Here is a 15,739-nt window from a genome sequence, read left to right as displayed (position 1 = left end):
AATCACCGACTGTGGAAACGTCACACTGGACTTCAAGCAACTTGGACTCTGTGCTTCTCCACTCTTCCTCCAGACTCTGGGACCTTGATTGCCAAATGAAATGCGAAATTTACTTTCATCTGGAAAGCCGACTTTGGACGACTGAGTAAGGATCCAGTCCTGTTTTTAATCCAGGTCAGACTCTTCTGATATTGTCTCTGGTTCAGCGGTGGCCTGACACTGAATGGAACGCTTGTAACCCATTTCCTGGACACGTCTGTGCGTGGTGGCAGCTGACGTTTCCTTCTGGTGTTTTGGAAAAACTATTTTGCACCGAATGTGTGAGCACATAAGTGGGGTTTGCGGCCGCTTGCTAAAACCACTGGTTGTGCACAATTATATCAGGTGTGTAAAAAAACAAAGTGTGATCCTTTATTCAACAGTCCATAGAACAAAACATGCACAGAAATGTGTACAGTTCATTCATATCTATAATAATGTTCAAATATACAGAAGATAAGAAGGAATGTTGCATCCGTGTCTACAGTCTCGTCTCATAGACACTTCCACCACCCCGTGTGCTGCAGACTGGGTAGTGGAAGAGGATATTGTTCTTCTGGCATTGTGTGTCTTTTTGAGTTTGCCGTGAACCCTGAAGTCATAGAGGCAGGTGAAGTCTATGTTGCCCCAGTTTTCTTCTATCTGCAGCTTAACATATCTGATGATATGATCTTTGGATGGTTCCTGGTAACAGAGAGCAGAGAGTTTTAACAGAGGGGTCAGACAAGGGTCACGGAGATACATTTCATCAGAGCTGTTTCACATCGCACACTTGGCACTTCAAGCAATTGAAGCCACAGTCTGTGCAACCAGTGGGGGGTAAAATTTACAATATGAAAGTTGTACATATCATCACTTTTGTCATAGTTCCTTCTTTGGTGTCTGTATTTTTCAAAATCATCCTTTTAAGTATTTGATTGTCCTCTTATAGAGAGATGTTACATACTTCGAATTACCTGACATATAAGTGATATTGCACTCTCTGTATGTGGCCCCCATCTACCCCTGTGGGACTGAGATAAGATAATCCTTTAATAGTCCCACGACTGGGAAATTTACAATATAGAAATTTGCAGCATAGGGACAGTCACAGAACAACAGTGCAAGTATGCAAAAATAATGTCGAAGAAAAATAATTACCAAAATACGGAATTCAAGTTCAGTGCAGACTAATATACAGTAGAATGCATTACACCATATACAAGCAAAAAGAATGTTACGTAATATTCCATGAGTCTACAAGTATTATTGCACAGAATGTGTAGTATTATTGCAAATGGCTGAAAAATTGTTCCTATAACTATATTAATGATTTGAGTGATCTACTGGACTAATGTCCAAAATAATGTAATATGCCAGCTCTGGATCTCCTTCCGGATTCAGATCAAATTGGATGTAGCCTCCATTTTTGGCGATGCAGATGGAGGCGCACGTTCTTGTGAAGGTGGCCGCTTTAACCTCTACCTTTGTATGAATGCTATAACCCCGTCACACTCGGGTGAAGACCACAAAAACCGCACTCCATTCTGAAAATTTTGATGAGTGCAGCGGAGACGTGGTCAAAATGGGGAAAACAATATGTCCTGTTTTCAAGTCCACAGTTTTTTCCTGATTCCATCCTTGCCGTGCTCTCATAGTGCCTAGCATGTTCCCATTAATTTCTTACCACGCGCATTCCATGTGCAATGCATTCTTGCTGAAAACCATCACATCGCACATCATGTTCTGATCAATACTGCGAAATGTCTCACTTTTTATTTTGCAAGTTTTCTTGTGTCCACATGTACAAATAAGCGGCTCTCCTGCCAACAGGCCTCTCTCTTTTATGAACACACACTTAAATATGCCCCGCATGTACATACTTGAAGTGAACCTGGAGTTGTATGAGGAGCTGGGGGAAGCAGATTTGTTTTTTGGGGGGGGGGGGGGCGCTGTGTTTCAGCGGCACGGACATTGAATGGAACAAACCGGTCCACAGATTACTGCTGGGAGGGCCTGGTCCACGGCACACTTATCCTATGTCACTGAAGTCCCTATTAGGTTTAATTAAATGGTTAACATGTCACTGCACTTGCTAATACATCTTTATTTTACTGCATCCTGATTCGACCAGGTCCTCACTGCATATTTTTTTTAAAGGTGCCCATAGTACGACCACATCCTCCACATCCATGTAAACAACACCATGTGTCCTTGACAGTTTGCATTACTAATAAACTGTACAGGTTCTTACTGCATCCTCCAAATTTTTTTGTGCAGATGTTGTAGAAACATGGCCGAGTGTGAAGGGGTTTTAGCAAGATATCTTCAGAATGCCTAATCTGATTGTGATGAAATGCAGCAGGTACGCTGGGCCTGTGGACAAGAGGAAGTGGTTTTTATTTTGGTTAGGATCGGACAGAGGTGAAGGTTAAATCTCCAGCCCCGTGCAAATATATGGGAAATATCTAATTGTACATAAATGAGTCCAGATATTTTATCGTTGGTGAACGTGACTGTTTAAAAGCTTGTCCAATGTCATGCTTTAAACATGCTTTAAACTGTTGGTGTGGTGCAGCGAAATCTGTTCTTAACTTCAAGGAGAATCCATGCAGCAAAATACCTCTCTTGGGGACATACAAATGTATTGTGTATTGAATGAGTGTACTCACAGGCAGGTCGAAGGTCTGAAAGGATTCACCATTCCGATCATAAACAAACCTCCCCAAGTGGGTTCCTTTCTCGTCTTGTGTCCTCATTCCCTGAAAGACGCAGAGAGATCGGTCAAAGGGTCTATGTGAATAATGGTGACACATACAGGAATAATGGGGCACGCACATAGATGGAAAACTGCCTTGGAGCGCTGGGAATGTCGCCAATCAAAGACTGGCTCCTTGTTATGTGTCCCAGCGTTACGTGAGTGATGTGAACTGGATGGGACAGGGCGATAAAAAGATGTCCCACCTCCCCTGCAAAGGCCCAGCAGTCACCGGGATACAGAGATGATTTCCCCTGAGGAAACAAGAAGGTGTCTTCTGAACAACCATGGTTCTGGTTCACATCTCCTTTATGATTGGCTGGTAAGTACCTCAATAACATGTTGCTGTTTTGTGTGTGGATCCCAATGGTTTTGAAACATTTCCCACATCCTTTTGTGGGACTGTGGACCAAGTGTGGCAGACGAGCGATGATGGAGAACTCTGGCACCTGCGTGCAGATTTAAAAAAAAAACAAATAAAGCATACGAGCAGATCGGAATGAAAGAGGTGGTGAGGTCAGCTACCTTGTGATTCCAGAGCGAAGTTTGGCATTGAGTCTGCCACAGGAGCTACAGCTTTCACCAGCTTTTTTGTAGCCTGGAACTCCTCCTGAAGTTTCTCCACTAAAAATACCAGACAGTTTGTGACAGACTCTAGTTCCTGCTGAAGCTCCTTCACTGAGTTTGTGTGACGTTCTTCTACTGACGCTAGTTCCTGCTGAAGCTTCTTCATTGAGTTTGTGTGACGTTCTTCTACTGACTCTAGTTCCTGCTGAAGCTCCTTCACTGAGTTTGTGTGACGTTCTTCTACTGACTCTAGTTCCTGCTGAAGCTTCTTCATTGAGTTTGTGTGATGTTCTTTTACTGACGTTAGTTCCTGCTGAAGCTCCTTCACAGAGTTTGTGTGACGTTCTTCTACTGACTCTCGTTGCTGCTGAAGCTTCTTCACTGAGTTTGTGTGAGATTCTTCCCCTGATTCTAGTTCCTGCTGAAGCTTCTTCATTACGTTTGTGTGAGATTCTTCCCCTGACTCTAGTTCCTGCTGAAGCTTCTTCACAGAGTTTGTGTGACGTTCTTCCCCTGACTCTAGTTCCTGCTGAAGCTTCTTCACAGAGTTTGTGTGACGTTCTTCCCCTGACTCTAGTTCCTGCTGAAGCTTTTTCACAGAGTTTGTGTGACGTTCTTCCACTGACTCTAGTTCCTGCTGAAGCTTCTTCACAGAGTTTGTGAGATGTTCTTTCACTGACACTAGTTCCTGCTGAAGCTCCTTTGCTGTCCCAGAGGGAAACACCTTCAGAAGCTCCTTCACTGGGAGCAGATCTCGCTGAGTGTCTCCTATTTGCATTTTTATTTGTCTGCACTGTATAACTCCTGAAGCATTCAGAGACACAAATGGTGCAAATATAAAAATGTTAGGAACATGTAGGAAAACAAACATAGCTGGAGTCTGTCTTACAGAGCAAGATGGAAGAAGATAGCTGGATAACTGTCCAGCTGGAAAACTAAAATCTGAATCATGGACTGAAATAGAGACATAAAAACAACTACAATAATGTGATTAACATTCTCTCCTGGGGTTGTCACTTAGTAAGAACTGCAAACATCCACATAAACATCTATAAAATGCAGGTGTGCAATATAACCATCGATGTTTCAGGTGTAATTCCATCAAACTGCCACATGGTGCCACTAGAGACAGCAAAGGATCATGCTCGGCCAACTCAATTGTGTGCTAAACTTTACTTTTCTGATCGTTGTTTTGCAAGCTGAACAAAATTAAATTGTGACCTATGTGACACTTGGAATCTTTAATATATTTTAAATTGTTACAAATTGACACCGTCATAAAGGTGAGAATGACACCAGACCAACATTACACTTGTTCTACAGCTTTTCTCTCTTTTTTTTCTCTGCTTCCTCCCCAAGTGGGTTCCTTCCAGCACCCAGGATTTAACTTTACTTTTCTATTTCCACTGTGACAAAATATTTCAACTGCACAAATAGAAACGTCAGCACTTGTGTAATATGAGTCAGCTGCCTGCTGATGTTCATTGTTTGCCCAACTCATTTCATTTTATTACCCGTTACACACTTGAAAAAAAATTTGATTCACCGAAAACGCCACAAAGCATCACGTTATCAACTCACACTCCCTTGTGTTCATGCACACTGCAAAATCCTGAGTATTAATGCACAGTGTTAAAATTAACATTGTTTTCAATATCTATAACTTTCACTTCCTCTGACTTAGTTATGCTTGCAGTATGATACAGTAAACTATTAACTCTTTTATACACATATGCAGTATTACTTTATCACACGAAAGAGCGTTTTCAATACTACAGAGAATTTTTACACTGTTGTTTAGCTTTAAAAGTATACGAGTAAATTGTTTAGCTTTAAAAGTATACGAGTAAATTTTGACAGCCATGCAGACAGGCATCACAAAAACTATTTCTAATTCCTCACTAAAATTAAACCTTAGGAGAGTTAATGAACTGAATCAACACTGATATGATCAGCTTTAAGAGACAACAGCACGGTGTAAGGTGTAACATTGAGTGTTAAAATACCACTTGCGCAGTTAAATTCAACTGTGAAAACATTGAACAATGAGATTTTTGATGACTGTTAATCGACTCACCTAAAGACAGAAATGACAGGAACACAAACGTGCATCCCATCATTGCATAAACATTCCAGATGGAATCACCTGCAGATTGACAAAAAAGTTTGTGACTGATCACAGTGAAAGTTGACAAGGTCACACATGAGAACCGTAGACTGTAAGCAACACTGGCCACCAGGATCCTGTGATTAGCAACAAGGCTTCATAAGCAACTTTATTTTAATTTATTTGATTTTGCATGTTAAAAAATACCAATGTGGCCCAAAACCAGAGGTTCACTGGTCCTCGCCTGCCTCTATCACACCTCAAGGTTTCAGAGCTGAATATGCAACTATTTTTATGGAGTTACTGGCAGAGATTTTGCACTCTGACTGACTCCATTAACCTCATGCATGCCCTGCTAACCACTCGGAATTTCTTCTTCTTTCAGCCTCTTTATGCAAGTGTGCCCCTAAATGTTGTCACATTCCACATGAGTTAGTTACAGCAACTTTTATAAAAAGTTTTATTTTATTTTATTTATTTTTTTATGCTGTATTTGCAATTTGACAAAATAATGTAGAACAGTCCTGGTACCTCCTCTTTATGTGGATCTGTTTCAAAACATAGTAGAACATATTCCAAATGTGCTCAGTTTTTATCATAAAGATTGAATAATTTTTTAGATTTCATAGGTTGGTCTCAGATTGCCCATTTTTGGCCCATCCTGATTTCAAAATTGAGGAATTAAAATAGCTGACATTTGTATTACCAACTACTTTATATCTGCTTACATAGTATGAGTGCAGCCAAATATTGCCTAATACATTCATATATTACCGAATATGCCAGAGTACATAAGCAACTACCATTACAAATTTTTTTGTTGTTTGTTTTTTTGTGTGTGTGCTCCTGCCTCAAACTTTTTTGCAAAGATGAAATCCTAGTATTTATTCATCTCAACACAGTCTTGTGTTAAAAAGCATGACATGGTTTTGATGAATTTCATATAGAAGAGGAGGAGGAGGCGTCTGCTCAGAGAACAGTAGGTCGCAATTACTGTATATTGTATCTAATGGTAAAATGGACTTCATTTATAGAGCGCTTTTCCATCTGCATCAGGAGCTCAAAGCGCTTTACAGTGATGCCTCACATTTATACAGAAACACTCACACACTGAATTCAGGGTGCTGCCATGTAAGGCCCTCACTACACACAGGGAGCAACTAGGGGATTAAGAACCTTGCCCAAGGGCCTTTAGTGATTGTCCAGTCTGGCTGGATTTTGAACCGAGGATCTTCTGATCTGAAGCCCATCGCTTAACCACTAGACCATCACCTCCCCAACAAGCACAAAGTCACAAGCATAACATTTGTTATGCTTGTTTCAACTACTTTTGCACAAGATTACCCCAATCTGCATCAGTTAAGTCTGATCAGTCATACTCTGTAGATCATGATTTGACCTGATGCCACAAATTTTTTAAACATGTTTAAAACTTTCCCGATGGGTCACAGTGTTCTGCAACACTACTTTTACCACAGATTCTAACTGTTTTTAGACCCCGATTGGGTATCTGACTTTTTTTGTGTGTGTGTGTGCCAAAAATGCACACAAATTAAAAAACAAAAAGGAAAAAAAAAAGCATTGGGAGACCGGCTTTCATGACAGCATCTTTTTGCACATCCTCACCAATATTTTATGGTTTCTATTCCAGATTAGACCCAACCTTCTGGCCACATCAGGCCTCTAATTGTTATTTAATCTTCCCCACATACAGAATTAGATGGAAACTGAATCTTCTTGCTGGTAAATATCTCGTACTGGTCTTTCTGTAACTGAAGCAGTAAATAAGTGAGTCTTTACTTCCGTCTCTTCTCTTGGTGGGTGCCCCCGCCATCACCACTGCCACAGTGTTTTCGGGCGGAGTGTCTACAGCTGTGCCATTGTTGCTGGTATCTGTGGCTTTGTTCTGGACGTTCATGTTCGGCTGGTCGCGGATCTCTTCGTTGTCCGAACACGGCTGTGAATCATTCTCGGCGGGGAACACAAGGGGCTTTACTTTCACCTTATGAAATTTACTAAAAAAATAAAATAAAAAATGCAACAGAAATCATAAAAACATCACTCTTAAGCATGCAACACACACATGCACACACATACACATTTTACCTTTCACTGTAGGTGACAGTTGGTGATCCATCTGCTCTGTAGTATCCTAAAGCACAGAGGCGAGAACTTCTTCGCAACATGCCTGGATATAAAGACAGACCATCAGCTGAAACATGGAAGCAGTGATGCATTTGATCTGATACCTGGAACATCTTCCATCCAATTCATTAAAGAATTTGATTTGTGTGTATGTTCCTGAATTTGGCTGTAAAAATTGGGCATTTGAAGCTCAAATGGATGAAGATCTTTGAGCCAAACAGGAGAGAGGAAAAAAAGGAGATTGTTGGTGGAGATCTAAATGGGTGTACTAGAAAACGGGGAGGAGGATTGAGATGAATGAGGAAGGGATGTGGATAGCAATGAAGGCAATGTCAGGCAATGTGGAAGGCAATGTCATCGTAGTTGACAGTTGTCACCCTTCTACAAATCAGGAGGAACAAGAGGCGCCTTCACCACCTGGAAGGCTTCCACCAATGCCATCTTTGCAGTGTTTTTGAAGATTATCTGAGAGGACATCAAAACTGATCTCCATCAGCATTTAAGGCATTTAATCAACAACAATCATCCCTCACTTCTGAAACAGGTCTTTTACAGTCAGCTCAAGGAAGGAAAACAATCACGAGGAGGAAAGAAGCAGCACTTTAAGGACAACCTCAAAGCAACACTGAGGACCAACATTGACAATAAGAGATGGGAAGCAGCTCTCAACCAGGAGAAGATCACCCAAATATCCAACAAGGAGCAAGTGGAAAATACGAGTCAATTCTCTTCCTGCTTCATTTTGTTGTCCTCACTGAAGGAAGACACATGTGGAACCAAGCTTGGACTCATGACTTTTACCAGAACACATTGCTAAACCTGCCACCGATGGAAGACAATCATCCTCAACCTCAAGGGAGAGCGGAGAGTCAACACCTAGTTCTTCTAGGATAAAGCAAAATAGCTCATGACCTATGATAGTGAAGGATTTTTATATATTTCCTCTTGTTTTATTGCTTGTTTAGTTTTTCATTAATCACTTTCTAGTCTCCTATCTGTGAAACTGCAGATTTCCCCAAAGTAGAACTAAAAAAGGATGATCTTACCTCGTTTTAGCTTAATATAATTTTGTTTTATCTTAATATGATCTTGTATTAACTTAATCGAAACTTGTTTTATCTCTTAATTTATCTTATATTACTTTAGCTTCTTTTATTTCATTATATTTTCTTTTACTCTGACATAGTCGTATTTCATCTTAATATCTTATTTTCTTTATCTTAATCTTATTTTTATCTTGTTTTATCTTAGCCTTATTTGATTTGGTTTGGCTTAATCACGTTTTTTTCTCCATTATTTTTATTGGTTTTTATTTGTTTTTAAATTACAAAAACAATTTCAATCAACAACTGGACCACAGTAACACAGGTCACAAATCAACCAACAATTGTTTTACCCCCCCCACACACACACACACTAAACCTGCTCAAATTACAAGCCAATGAAATGTAATATTCATAAAAAACACATAAATGTAATTGTAAATATGATCCCACATTCTACAGATGATGTCCAATTTCCAGCTTCTATTATGCTTAGATATGGTTCTAGTGCAGCAGATAAGAGAATATTTAGAGGGGAATCCTGCAAATGGTGATAAAAGCATCAAATTCAGCAGAAATACTCCCCAGATGATCTTCTTTTGAAAAAAACCGATTGGCCACTTGACTTTTCAATCGGTGGTCAGGTAGGGGTCAATTGAAGAATTACACAGAGGTCAAAATTAAAAGATGCTCCAATCATTTTGAAAAATATTCCACATTATTTGCCTGATCATAAAGATTCCAAAAAGGTGTAGTTTGGACTATCTGTGACTGAATTCCATAGAGTTATGGGATAAAAACAGCAAGAATGATGACAAAGGTCAGTTTCATTTTGTACAGGGGTCAAAAGTTAAAGTTGCTCCAATTTCAGTAAAACATGATACAAATTACTAGTCGAGTTAACACGGTTTTAAAAAGGAATAGTTTGGACCATGTATCATCCTTACTTATCACGTTACGGGGTAACATATCCCTTACCAAAAAATAGTACTGATAAGTATATAAAAAGTAAACTGGAAGTATCTTCTTTGTCTTTCGGCTGTTCCCGTTAGGGGTCGCCACAGCAGATCAATCGTTTCCATCTCACGCTGTCCTCTGTATTTTCCTCTGTCACACCAACCACCTGCATGTCCTCTCTCAGCACATCCATGAACCTCCTCTTTGGTCTCCCTCTTCTCCTCCTGCCTGGTGGCTCCATCCTCAGCATCCTTCTCCCTATATACCCTGTGTCCCTCCTCTGCACATGTCCAAACCATCTCAATCTCGCCTCTCTGACTTTGTCTCCAAACCGTCCCACCTGAGCTGTCCCTCTGATATGTTCATTCCTAATCTTGTCCATTCTTGTCACTCCCAAAGAGAATCTCAACATCTTCAGCTCTGCCACCTCCAGCTCTGCCTCCTGTCTTTTTGTTAGTGCCACTGTCTCTAAACCATACAACATAGCTGGTCTCACTACTGTTTTGTAAACTTTCCCCTTCACTCTTGCTGATATTCTTCGGTCACAAATCACTCCTGCCACCTTTCTCCACCCACTCCACCCTGCCTGCGCTCTCTTCTTCACCTCTCTACCACACTCTCCATTACTTTGAACAGTTGACCCCAAATATTTAAACTCATCTACTTTCACCACTTCTACTCCTTGTAACTGCACTATTCCACTGGGCTCCCTCTCGTTCACACACATGTACTCAGTCTTGCTTCTACTGACTTTCATTCGCCTTCTCTCCAAAGCATATCTCCACTTCTCCAGACTAGACTCAACTTGCTCTCTACTCTCACTACAGATCACAATGTCATCTGCAAACATCATAGTCCATGGGGACTCCTGTCTGATCTCATCTGTCAACCTGTCCATCACCACTGCAAACAAGAACGGACTCAGAGCTGATCCTTGGTGTAATCCCACCTCCACCTTGAATGAGTCTGTCATTCCGACTGCGCATCTCACCGCTGTCACACTATTCTTGTACATGTCCTGCACTACCCTAACATACTTCTCTGACACTCCAGACTTCCTCATACAATGCCACAACTCTTCTCTTGGCACCCTATCATAAGCTTTTTCTAAGTCCACAAACACACAATGTAACTCTTTCTGTCCTTCTCTGTACTTTTCCAACAGTATTCTCAGAGCAAACATTGCATCTGTAGTGCTCTTTCTCGGTATGAAACCATATTGCTGCTCACAGATCTTCACCTGTTTTCTAAGCCTAGCTTCTACTACTCTTTCCCATAACTTCATGCTGTGGCTGATCAGCTTTATGCCTCTGTAGTTACTGCAGCTCTGCACATCACCCTTGTTCTTGAAAATAGGAACCAGCACACTTCGTCTCCACTCCTCAGGCATCCTCTCACTTTCCAAGATTTTATTAAACAATCTGGTTAGAAACTCTACTGCCATCTCTCCTAGACATTTCCATGCCTCCACTGGAATGTCATCTGGACCAACTGCCTTTCCACTCTTCATCCTCTTCATAGCAGCCCTCACTTCTTCCTTGCTAATCTCTTTTACTTCCTGATTTACTCTCACCACATCATCCAGCCTTTTCTCTCGCTCATTTTCTTTATTCATCAACTCTTCAAAATATTCCCTCCACCTTCTCAGCACACACTCCTCACTTGTCAGCACATTACCATGTGCATCTTTTACCACCCTAACCTGCTGCACATCCTTTCCAGCTCTGTCCCTTTGTCTGGCCAATCGGTACAAGTCCTTTTCTCCTTCCTTACTATTCAACTTCTTGTACAGCTTGCAATATGCCTTTTCCTTTGCTTTTGCCACTTCTCTTCTCGCCTTACGCCACATCTCCTTGTACTCCTGTCTACTTTCTTCATCTCTCCGACTATCCCAAAACTTTTTCGCCAACCTCTTTCTCCTTATGCTTTCCTGGACCTCTTCATTCCACCATCAAGTCTCCTTGTCTTCCTTCCACTGTCCAGATGTCATACCCAGTACTGCCCTAGCTGTCTCCCTCACCACATCTGCAGTACTTTTCCAGTTGTCCAAAACTGCTTCCCCTCCAACTAGTGCTTCTCTCACCTGCTCGCTAAATTTCACACAACAGTCTTCCTCCTTCAGCTTCCACCATCTGATCCTTTGTTGAGCTCTCACTCTCTTCTTCTTCTTTACCTCTAAAGTCATCCTACAAGCAACCATCCTATGCTGTCTAGTGACACTCTCTCCTGCTACCACCTTACAGTCTGTGATTTCTTTTAGCTTGCATCTCCTATAAAGAATGCAGTCCACCTTTGTGCACCTTCCTCCACTCTTATATGTTACCCTGTGCTCCTCCCTTTTCTTACAGTAGGTATTCACCACAGCCATTTCCATCCTTTTTGCAAAATCAACTACCATCTGTCCTTCCCCATTCCTATCCTTGATACCATATCTACCCATTACTTCCTCATCACCTCTGTTCCCTTCACCAACATGCCCATTGAAGTTTGCTCCTATCACCACTCTTTCATGCTTGGGCACACTCTCCACCACCTCATCTAACACACTCCAGAAATCTTCTTTCTCCTTCATCTCACAACCTACCTGTGGGGCATATGCACTGATGATATTCATCATCACCCCTTCAATTTCCAACTTCACACTCATCACCCTGTCAGACACTCGCTTAACCTCCAACACACTTTTAACATACTCTTCCTTTAAAATGACCCCAACACCATTTCTCTTCCTGTCCTCACCATGGTACAACAACTTGTACCCACCGCCGATGCTCCTGCTCTTACTTCCCTTCCACTTGGTCTCTTGCACACACATGTCTACCTTTCTCCTCTCCATCATATCAGCCAGCTCTCTCCCTTTACCAGTCATACTACCAACATTCAAAGTCCCCACTCTCATTTCCGCCCTTCTAGTTTTCTTCTTCTCCCGCTGTTCGTGGCAACGTTTTCCTCCTCTTCTTCGTCGTCTTCGCCCAGCAGTAGCCCAATTTCCACACGCACCCTGTTGGGCAATAGCACCGGTGGCGGACGTTGTTAACCCGGGCCGCGACCGATCCGGTATGGAAATTCGATTCTGAGTCTGCATAGTTGGGTTGGCTTGTTTTATGCCGGATGCCCTTCCTGACGCAACCCTCCTCATTTATCCGGGCTTGGGACCGGCACTCAGAATGTACTGGCTGCACACCCCATGTGGCTGAGTTAAAAAGTAAACTGGAAGTATACTTGAAACATACTTGTATGTACTACTTTTTGGTAAGGGATGTCACATGTCATAGAATCCAACAGACGTAGACCTTGTTTGACCTTTACTTTGGAGACCAAGCATTCAACACTGTCAACACTATTCCATTTATTAACCCTATTAGCTCAACCAACCGTATTATATGGTTTGTCTTAATCTTATTTTATCTTATCTCAATCTTTTTTTTTTTTTTGTCTTTTTGTATCTTATTTCAATCTTATTTACCTTGGTTTATCTTAATTTTAGATCTAATTTGTCTTCGTCTTATTTTTATCTTGTTTTATCTTAATCCTATTTTGTCTGGTTTGCATTAATCAAATGTTATCTTTTTCATCTTCATTTTATCTCGCCTAATCTCATTTTAATGTTGTCCTGATGTGCTGAAAATAAAGTGTGGCAGCGCACAAAGCATCAGTGATGGCCTGGAAGATTAGAGCAGACATGCAAACACGTCTGCACGCGAAAAGGTGAGAAAGAAAAATGAAAGCGGAAAGCAAAGAAAAACAAACTGCAACATCGACATTCGGCTTTTGTGTGTTGTAGTGCATCCACATCGACACTAGATGGAGACAAAGATCGCATCCGTCTACGTACGTCAATCAAGTTTTTATTTGTTTCTTTTCATTTCTTACAGTTGTAATTTGAATGTAACGGGCAACACATTGTTGTGATATTTCTTGACATCCCGTTAATTTTACTGAGTTTAGTGAACAGTTTGGGAAGGTGCTGCGTAGGAAGTTGGCGCCCGGAGAGGAGGGCTTTCCGGATAAACTTTCTTTCGTGGTTCGGAAGAGGCGATGTGATGCTAAATGTCTCTGTTACTGACAGATACTGCATACGGGCGGACACCATGACAGGTAAGCACAAATACACCAACTTAACGGGCAGAGGCTCGGAATTGTCGAGGGGGGAAAAATCGTTGGCTTTACGGGCAGGAATAGCACCGCACTGTAAGCTAGCAGGGCTCTTAGCTTAGCATGCTAGCTGTAGCTGGCTAACTTTGAGATGTGTTTATGATGATCGGGAACGGATCCGGATTCATTTCAGGTCTGGAACTTGTGTTAATAAAATGTCACCGTTTTTGCGTTTTATCTGTACGCGTCGGTTTTCGCAGCGGTACACGCCTGCGAGTTGAGTGCACACAGCTAAGCTAACAGGAGCTTAGCTCGGGCTTGTTTTGGACCCTGACAGCTGTGACATCTGCAGAAAGGCCTCCTGCTGCAGTAGCAGCAGCAGCAGCGTGGATTTGTCTCGCCCTTTTCACCAGTGATCATCGTTTATTGTCAGGAGCTGTTACTGGGCACGACTAATCTGCAGCTGATATATTGCTTCTGCTAGACAGGCAACTTCTTATTTTTATGATCGGTGATTAAAATCACACCTTTATAAATCCTCAGTAGGGTAAAATCAGACAAACAGTGTCATCTAAGCAGTGGAAATAACATAAAGTAATACTAAAATAGGTTAGAAAGGAGTTAGATCATGGATATAAACACCAACAGAAGCCCACTAACCGGCACAGGATGGCAGTTAGTGGACTTTTTCCTCATATAACTTGTGTGTACTTACTTTAACGTAGACTGATGGCAAACATCACATCATAACCCATGAAATCTTTGTGCAGTTTGGATTAATTCACACAATATGTGGTATATCGCACACTACACATCTCCCCAATCATGTCTGTCAACACAAACCAGGAACAGTCTGTGGTGTTCATGGAGCATGATCATGTCTTCTTAGAAATCTGGCTGTTGGTTTAGTTATTGAGATGTATCAACTATGTAATTGAGAAGCACAGTTGGGGTCATGTGCAGTTTCCTTTTACCAATCCTTGCCACAATTTACATTCTACAGTCTTAAAAAAAATTCCATTTTCTATACTGCTCAGGCACCACCTGTACAGCTGAAGGCTGTTAACCCCTATACACAGAAAGTTATTGAAAAGGCTAGTATACCTGCACATACGTGGTAGCACACAGTGGCATAAGCAGTTAGCATGCTTGCCTCCAGGTACATTTGGAGTTGACATGAAGCTCAATGTGAGTAAAAAATAAAACATGAATAGCCAAAAGAAATTGTTTCTATTATATACCATAGTTTGGTCTTTATGTCCCAAAGTTCTTGAAATGGTGGACTTTTGCCATTAACACAGGTCCAGTATAATAAAGACAGGTACAATAGAATTTCAGCAAGAGTGCTAGTATTATATACAGACAGGTGACAAATGGAAGTTAAAAAACAAAGTGTCCTGAAAGGTAATGGGCAACCATGTGCCACCAAAAAAGTTTCAGTGTACCTTGATATTGATTCTACAAGTTTCGGCACTTGTGTTGAGGGAATGGAACAGTACTCTTCCCCGCTCTCAAAATAAAGTGCTATTTACTTAAAGTAGTTGCCTAAAACAAAGAAGCAGAAGCCACAATGGTGTCTCATTGATATACAGTATTTCAAGTTTTATACAGTACAGAGTTGATTGTAATACCATCATAATAATAGGCACATTAATTAGCAGTGATGGTGTCTGTTCATTGCAGCTGTACTTTAGCAACAAAACAAATTTTGACATTTTACACTGAATGTCCGTTTTCTCTTCTCCCAAAGAACGGTTCATCACTCTGTCCTGCTGAAATGGAGAAACATCCCTGTAAGATTCAGTAGTTCGGGTAAGTATAACAAATGTTAATTATTTGTCTGGTAAGCTCATAATGAACAGATTTATGACACTTTATGCTGAAGACAGTACCATTGTACTTTTTCTTTTTATATATATTTCTGCTGTGCTCCTCTGGACATTAATGTCATATGCACACTTTGCACTTTCTAAGCATACTTCTTTCTACATGAATAAATGTTGCTTTAAACAATATCTTGTTGTTATTTATAACTGTGTTATTATGACA

The 15,739-nt window shown here is 41.1% G+C and overlaps 2 protein-coding genes across 5 annotated transcripts in view; one reads left to right on the top strand and one right to left on the bottom strand.

Moving 5' to 3' along the window:
* Nucleotides 1–398: 398 nt before the first annotated feature.
* LOC117531595 (SUN domain-containing protein 1-like) lies at nucleotides 399–14,554 on the bottom strand. The gene is made up of 9 exons (XM_034194730.1): nucleotides 14,406–14,554; nucleotides 7,557–7,638; nucleotides 7,251–7,465; nucleotides 5,421–5,489; nucleotides 3,302–4,147; nucleotides 3,107–3,225; nucleotides 2,857–3,030; nucleotides 2,691–2,780; nucleotides 399–723 (listed from the first exon to the last, which is right to left on the bottom strand). The coding sequence occupies exons 2-9, from the start codon at nucleotides 7,634–7,636 to the stop codon at nucleotides 481–483; spliced, it is 1,836 nt and encodes a 611-aa protein (XP_034050621.1). The 5' UTR covers nucleotides 7,637–7,638; nucleotides 14,406–14,554; the 3' UTR covers nucleotides 399–480.
* Nucleotides 13,537–15,739, top strand: part of mrtfab (myocardin related transcription factor Ab) — an 86,910-nt gene continuing 84,707 nt past the window's right edge. For 2 of the 4 annotated variants that reach the window (XM_034194725.1, XM_034194722.1), the window contains exons 1-2: nucleotides 13,537–13,693; nucleotides 15,441–15,502. The gene's annotated coding sequence lies outside the window, so the exon portion shown is untranslated. The remainder of the gene's footprint in view (nucleotides 13,694–15,440; nucleotides 15,503–15,739) is intronic. The other 2 variants (XM_034194723.1, XM_034194728.1) reach the window with 2 other exon arrangements.

This window comes from Thalassophryne amazonica, chromosome 18 (genome assembly GCF_902500255.1).
Source record: "Thalassophryne amazonica chromosome 18, fThaAma1.1, whole genome shotgun sequence".
Lineage (NCBI taxonomy): Eukaryota > Metazoa > Chordata > Actinopteri > Batrachoidiformes > Batrachoididae > Thalassophryne > Thalassophryne amazonica.
The sequence above is the reverse complement of the archived record's forward strand: the minus strand, read 5'-3'. Positions and strand labels throughout refer to the sequence as shown.